We start from the raw sequence: 7028 nt of genomic DNA, 5'->3' as shown, positions 1-7028 counted from the left end.
ATAACTAAAAAGGCTCCTCCAAAGGGACTAGACCCTCGGTAGAAGGACCTTCCTAAACCAGAGCTCGAACAATCCGTTGTAGCATCTCGAGTCAGTCTGTTCTAACATCCCGAACCACGCTGTTGTAACGCTTGAACCGTCCCTCTGTTGGATTTCTGCAATAAATCTCATTGTCGCATACGAAGTTCTATTTTCTTCACCCTGTTCGTGAAAGAACCATTTCGTTCGAACCGCGACGTTAATTTCGCGTTCTCTTGTGTCTCCGACGTGACACTTTCGTGTCGTACTAATCGCCTACTAAATGCTTACTCGTATTACTCGTAACTCGCTCGCTAAATTAACTCGGTAATCGCTCGACAATTATTTCGCTCGCGATCGTGTCCTTATTTATACTGGTCGGGGGTAGTCGGAAGATCCAAATTTGTTTTGGAACGACGATTGCCCTCAATAACGACATTGTTTTTGGCTAGAGATAATCTAGTTTTAATTTCGTGTGTCGAAGCAGTATCCGTGATCCGAGGCACGACAACAACATGAGTCGCTCTCGCTTCGCCTCGTCCTATGACTGATGTGTCACCACACTTCAATTTATTTCAAGAAACGACCTTCTCAGTAGTTATCTTGCATGCTTATTTTATATCTTGTCATCGATTGATATTATAATTAATTCTATCTACATGTACATAGATGAATCTTCTGTGTTTACTCTTACGATATGTTCAATATGTTCGAGACACTAGGCTCGAGAGATGCAGCAGCGAATATTATTTGCCACCGGAGTAATAAACAGACAAGTATTGTCAGTAAAATAAAATCATTGACAAAGATAAGTATTTGCCACCAGATAAAGGGCTATTAGAAATAATTAGAAATGGGCCCGGTGTGTCGCCACAGCGGTTTCCGGGCGCCCCTTGGTCGCAATAGGGACGGTCATCGTGGAGGTTTTAGTCGCTTGGAGTCCGACACTACCACGCCGCTCTTCCCCTTAGAAGCGGCGGGCGTCCGTGTGGATTTCCTCCACGAAATGAAAAAAAAAATAATTAGAAATAATTAATGGAAAGGATCATTTGCTACTATATGAATTTTAATACTCATTAGAGTGTTTGTATCGCAAAACATTTGATTTCACTGATCCAGCAGGGTAGCAAAGATTACAAGAATTCATTATCTCTGTGCTTGTCACAGAAAGATTGAAATCTTACTGCAAGAAAATGAACGAAACGTTAATTTTAATAATATGCTAAAACGTATATTCTGTATTAAGATTAACAGTTCGTGGTATAAGAGTACAGTAGAAGTATGCGTTACAACGACCAAAGATATAATTATCAAATGAAAAATGTCTTTCAAAAAATTTAACACGACTCTCCGTTTCGTGCTTTACATAAATAATATAAAATCATCTATGTCTTAGTTTCGTTAAATTTCAAATATAAAAGATTTTATTTGAATGAAATGCGTTGATCGGTGTCATCTTGGACAGAAGACGGGCACGTTTACTATGACGAATACCATTTATGGTAACTTCTTACTTGCACGAAATTATATGCGAACTCAGCTGTTATCGGATGTTTTCGTTGGTGGACCACCGAACCGTTTAGTTAATTGAATTATTCTTTCCGCTTCGCGAATACCACTCAATCTGGCGCCGTGTACTGTACTGTAATGTCCTGGAATCGTAGCTTCTCCAGCGAATAAAAGAATCGGTGGTATAGGCTCGCAGGTACCTAGAAAACAGTAAATTAAGTATTGAAAAAAATATTGTAAATGCAAAATAAAAACAGACTTCATAATGCTCAGAACCGCCACAATTAAATTAATTTCAACGTAATGAGAATAATTTCGGAATCTTTAGACGTTTCTCGAATGGATTAGCTTTAAAAAATATTCACTAGAAATTACGTATTCGCATACCTGGCAATGGACTAGCTAAATCACATTGATGACCAACGGTACTGTCCATCCCCATATAACTACATGAACCAGCGAAGTATTGATCCATGCACCATTTGCTTCTGAGAAGATTTGCTGGGTAGGGAAGTGTAGGATCACCGGTAAATTGTCGAAGAACTCTTGTTATCGACTCCACCACCTCTTCGTCGGAGCACAATTCCATATCTGCCGCCTCTCGGCCACAAACCCACGCACACAAAACATGTTGAGAAGTCGATAATTCTTCCACTATCGAAATCCCTATGATATATCAAAGTATCGATCGGTTATCGAGAAAGAAATCTAAAATAAATCTTTGGTTTATCCAATGGCTTAGAAATAATTAAGCGCTAATTTGAATTTAAATTGAAGAAAAAATAAGCAACGCATACGTACGCATATATATTGCGGTATTCTTCGAGAATGGAACTTTATAAATTATATAGAAAAGATACTTGAAAATAAAGATGCCGATAAAGATACAAATAGATTTTATTAAAATTAGTAAATTCTAAATTAATATTTCGATGGGAAATATTTCTCTTCTATTTTTATACCGATAAATAATATTACTTTTTTGGCTGGATTGGGCAAAGTATGACGAATTCGCTGAGTGTTTTTAAAAACATGTAGCGATTTTATAAATTTATGAAAGGTGATTGAAAATAAAGAAAATAATTTATAGTTTTATTTAAATTCATTCAAATGATATTAATTGAAAATGTAAAACTTGCTAATTGAAAATTTTTGCCGTTTCACTTTCGCTTCATCATAATTTTACAATGAATCAATAATATTTTCATCAAGTTTCTAAACAACTTGTCAGTGGCGCGTTGAAAACCAAGCTTGACGTACCTTTCACCCAGTCGCATCTGTCAGCCAGTTCATCGGCTGACCAAGCCAATTTAATGCCTCCTTCTTTCCAAACCCAGAACGGTCTAGCATATTCCAGGAATATTTTATTTACGTATCCGTATCCTAATTTGCAAATAGCCTCGACTTTTTCCGCGGGTAACGCTGGACAGAAAAGTTTATCGTGTTGATGCTTCAAGACACCAAGGGACACTGTGACGATCACGTAATCGGCTGGAAATTCTTCGCCATCGCAACACTTCACCACTGCTCGAGGACACGAATCGCTTATGGCGCCCCATCTAATGCAACTCACTGGCTTGCAGTATCTAATATAAAAATAAATTTCATACAAACGTAAGTTTGATACCTGAAATGTATCTGTTGCAATTTAATCTTAAAGTTAAGATTAATGATAATTAATAAAAACCAAATGTATATAAGAGAGTGATATAATTAACAACGTATGCGAGAATTGTTGATCGTTGGCCAATTACTCTCAGATCATAAAAGATATACCCCACTGGGGGTAGCCACCCACATGCTATATTTATTTTTATTTTATTTTTTTTTTTTTTTTTTACCAATGAGATGTAACACTTTACCAAATGTCCTTCAGGACAAATTGTAAAAAGAACCAAAATAAACTAAAAAAAAGAAAAAAAATGATCCCTTAAAATACTTTGAACCCCATTCTCTATACAGTAATGAGTATGACCTGTGTAAGTGTCCTGTTCAAATGCCTGTGTGGGTGCTGTGTAAGGGTATTTATGCCCATGTGTGCAATATCGTTGTATTCCAACAGTATCACTCTTGCACAATAGTTTACCGATTAACAATGTTATTAGTGAATTGATAAATTGCAAGTTATTCTTGCAAGCATTTTTTGATAATAATAATAATATCAGATCATACTTTTGCAAGATGCTGGCGATATTTGAAAAATATACAGCGTTTACATTTATTGCGTGATATTTGTGAATGCCTAATAATATAGTAAAATTTTTGGACGTATGAACAACATATTAGTCTTGAAGAATCTATAGCTTTTTGACAGCGATAATATCGTTGCTAAACATCGACATTAAAAGTTCATTCGTGTATCTTAAAACTATAAAATACGTTTTATACGACTAGTTTAGTGCATTCTACATATTCTGGTAATAGTAGCAAATTGATATAGGTCATCGAATGATTGTAAGTTTGAGCAAAAATTATAAAAAAAGTAATTTGTGTACTGGAAAATATGAATAAATTTTATGACTCTTGCGAAAGATTCGCGAAGAAAATTGAGTTCCGCAGTTAATAAAATGAATTTTTAAATAGACGTCCATCGCTAATAATAATGATTAATAAATCTAAGTCGAATACGATCGTCCTTGGTCGAAATTCAGTGGGCTTCGAGCTCTGTCAATCACATTTTCGGCAATCTGTGTTAACCACGTTTTAATATCAAAGGTAGGAACAATTGATCTATAAATATTACCAAAAATAATGTCATATTTTTTAATATGAGAATACATCAAGACGCGGAATTGTGTAATAAAAATAATGAAAATCAGATTGATAAAGTATTTCTACAAGGATTTTATCTTCGGAAATAAATAATCCAATAAGTATCTTCCTCGAAATCTTTACGACGGAGTAATTTTCACAACGAAGAAATAAACTTCTCTTAAATAATAAATTACATTTACGACAATATTTGTTTCAACCAACTTGAGAGCACAGCTCGGCAAATCTCGTAACAGAGGTGCAAGCACTCCGACGTATCCAAGGGGCACCCTCACGTTACCACCAGGTATCTCTATGTAACTTCCAAACTGATCTGCAGAAACCAACGACAGATCATCCCCGCAGCGACATCTCACGCAGTTTGTCATCCCGTACATCACCCTGGCCGCGTCATATCTGAAATCGCGAGATCACCCATGGTACCGAAGCAGAACAATCAACGATATCGTGTCGTTAAAAACGCAGTGATGTAACGTAACGTTGATTAATTACAGAATCTTGCGCGCCACGTTTGTATAAATACGAACGTAAATGAACGTGAAATAATCGACAAGATGAGTATATAAGTCAAAAGAATTGCTTGCGATTGAAAGGTACGGAAGAACCAAAGGTACGTATGATATAAGTAATAAAATTTTATTTAAGAAATTCGACACATTCCGATCGAATGGTGCGCCGAACGTTACTTCCATTTCTTGACGAATATTTACTATTGTAAATAACGTTTAATAATTGCTAAAAGACCACAACTACTTTTACATCGCTGCTGATAAAGTTTGCAGTTGACCTGGGCAACTGTACCGTTGCTCCTCCGGAAAATTGTGGAGCTCCTGCTGAATTCGAACGCCCATAAAATTCAGCAACGTTCCATGGGTGCGGCCACAACCTAGAGAGAAAAGAGTTGCCGCCTGTTGCTCGATCTGCCGAAACGTGTGATAAGCCGTAATGCTGACAGGAAGATCGATAGCGCGGCCATCGCTTGTGCAAAAAAGACCACGACTCGGATCAGGCCTGAAGAGCGGTGGCTTCAGAAGACCTTCTTGAGCAGCTAGCGTGAATACAGGATTCGCCACGCACCCTCCTTCGATCCAGGTTGCACCCATCTCGGCCACCACGTCACCCAACCAACATGAATGAATTCGACCTCCTGGTCTACAAACAAGATTCATTATAGATATCAAGTAATTCGTTTTTAAACGATTAATCGTTTCTTTGAAATTCTGATCTTTTATATCTTTCAACGACGAATGAAGATATCGATGAAAATTAAGTATCCAGAGGTATTTAAAAGTCAGTGACTCGACATTTATCTTGAGACGTTAATTAATTATTTGAACGAAGGCATAAAAGTACTTTTCCTACGGAATTAAAATTAAATTACTGTTAAATAAAATAAGTAAAATTAATAAAGGGTCTCTGAGAAACTATGGAAATACGTCAACTCGCATGTTTCTATTCGACAATATTTTATTTTAAATAACAATTGTAAGTGTTTAATAATACTCTCACGCAATTATACCGATTTAATATATTTTAAATACCTATCCGTTGCTTCTAATATTGTGAAATTTTGAAGGCCACATTGCGCCAGCCGATGCGCCGCTGATAGTCCAGCCATTCCTGCGCCAATGATAACAACCGTTGGTTCTGGTTTGCATGGATCCAGCATACAGGGGTCCAACTGACACGTTTCGAATCTGGCTAGTTTTGGACATGGTGGTATATCTTTTTCTTTCCCTCCTTTGCTCGATGCAAAGTTTCTACATATGCGTGGATAATACGAATTAATTGATTTCACGCTAGTACGTTTCGCTGCTTTCTAGAAGTCTGTTACTTTAATTCTTTTCGTAACAATTATTCGTAAGCACGTCAGACATATGTCAGTCATGATTTCTTAAACAAACTTCTTTTTTTCAATTTAATTTTATGAACGTACCAACGAACATAAATTAACACCGTCGTATCTTTCGATCTACCGACCATTTTCTGTAGCGTAAAATTAATAAACGTCTTGCAATTTAATTAACGATTTAAAAATATCAATAAAAATGCAGAGAAAGAAAGATGTTGTAAATTAAATATTAAAAGATTAACGGGATATTAACATTCCCTGTCTAATCTGACACAGACAGTAGATGGAGTTGTTAAACGGGAATTCCAACCTCGCATAAACTTTTCTACAAAATCTTTACGGTAAATAAAATAAACGGACTTTGTATCAATTACTCGTTGTTTTTGTTAGAAATTATACGCGGAACGTGATTAAGAAATCAAAGACACGAGTTTCACGGTTAAGTGGAGTGACATACGTAGGACTGTCTTTATCTACCTTACTAGAATTGTTCGGAATATTCGAAATGATAATTTGGCCCTCTTAAGTAGCATCTCATTGGACATAAATCGGCGAAATCACTGAATTTGTTCATGAAGACGATGAAAATTATCTTGATAAAAATTTAGATGTAATTAAGGTGAGTTCCTTATTGGCGAACGTTGCTATGAAGAGAGCATATCACACGCGCAAACAAACGATCCTTACCGTCATGATGTTTTACTGTCGAGAATATTCATCAAAGCCAACTATGATAAAGATTTTACTTAGTCATTGAATTACGTTAACTAACAGATCACTGAAACGACATAAGTCATAAATTATATCATATAGCTTATCTGATTGGATAAATGGGATAAATCGTTGAAATGAAAAGAGGATGTTGCAGCAGGTATTT

The 7028-nt window shown here is 36.2% G+C and overlaps 1 protein-coding gene across 1 annotated transcript; it reads right to left on the bottom strand.

Annotated features, from left to right (window-relative positions):
- Positions 1–1130: 1130 nt before the first annotated feature.
- LOC132914532 (peroxisomal N(1)-acetyl-spermine/spermidine oxidase-like) lies at positions 1131–6844 on the bottom strand. Its single transcript, XM_060973735.1, has 7 exons — positions 6839–6844; positions 5841–6118; positions 5101–5451; positions 4504–4695; positions 2788–3113; positions 1915–2193; positions 1131–1727 (listed from the first exon to the last, which is right to left on the bottom strand). Exons 1-7 carry the CDS (start codon positions 6842–6844, stop codon positions 1555–1557), a joined length of 1605 nt encoding a protein of 534 aa, XP_060829718.1. The 3' UTR covers positions 1131–1554.
- Positions 6845–7028: the final 184 nt, after the last annotated feature.

The sequence above is a fragment of the Bombus pascuorum genome, chromosome 1 (genome assembly GCF_905332965.1).
Source record: "Bombus pascuorum chromosome 1, iyBomPasc1.1, whole genome shotgun sequence".
Classification (NCBI taxonomy): domain Eukaryota; kingdom Metazoa; phylum Arthropoda; class Insecta; order Hymenoptera; family Apidae; genus Bombus; species Bombus pascuorum.
The sequence above is the reverse complement of the archived record's forward strand: the minus strand, read 5'-3'. Positions and strand labels throughout refer to the sequence as shown.

Excerpts from the sequence above, each read along its gene's own strand:
- LOC132914532 (XM_060973735.1), bottom strand. Across the intron at positions 5,452-5,840 it reads ATATTAGAAGCAACGGATAG|ACCAGGAGGTCGAATTCATT; the intron begins GTATTTAAAATA and ends TCTTGTTTGTAG. Across the intron at positions 3,114-4,503 it reads TTGCCGAGCTGTGCTCTCAA|ATACTGCAAGCCAGTGAGTT; the intron begins GTTGGTTGAAAC and ends TTTTTATATTAG.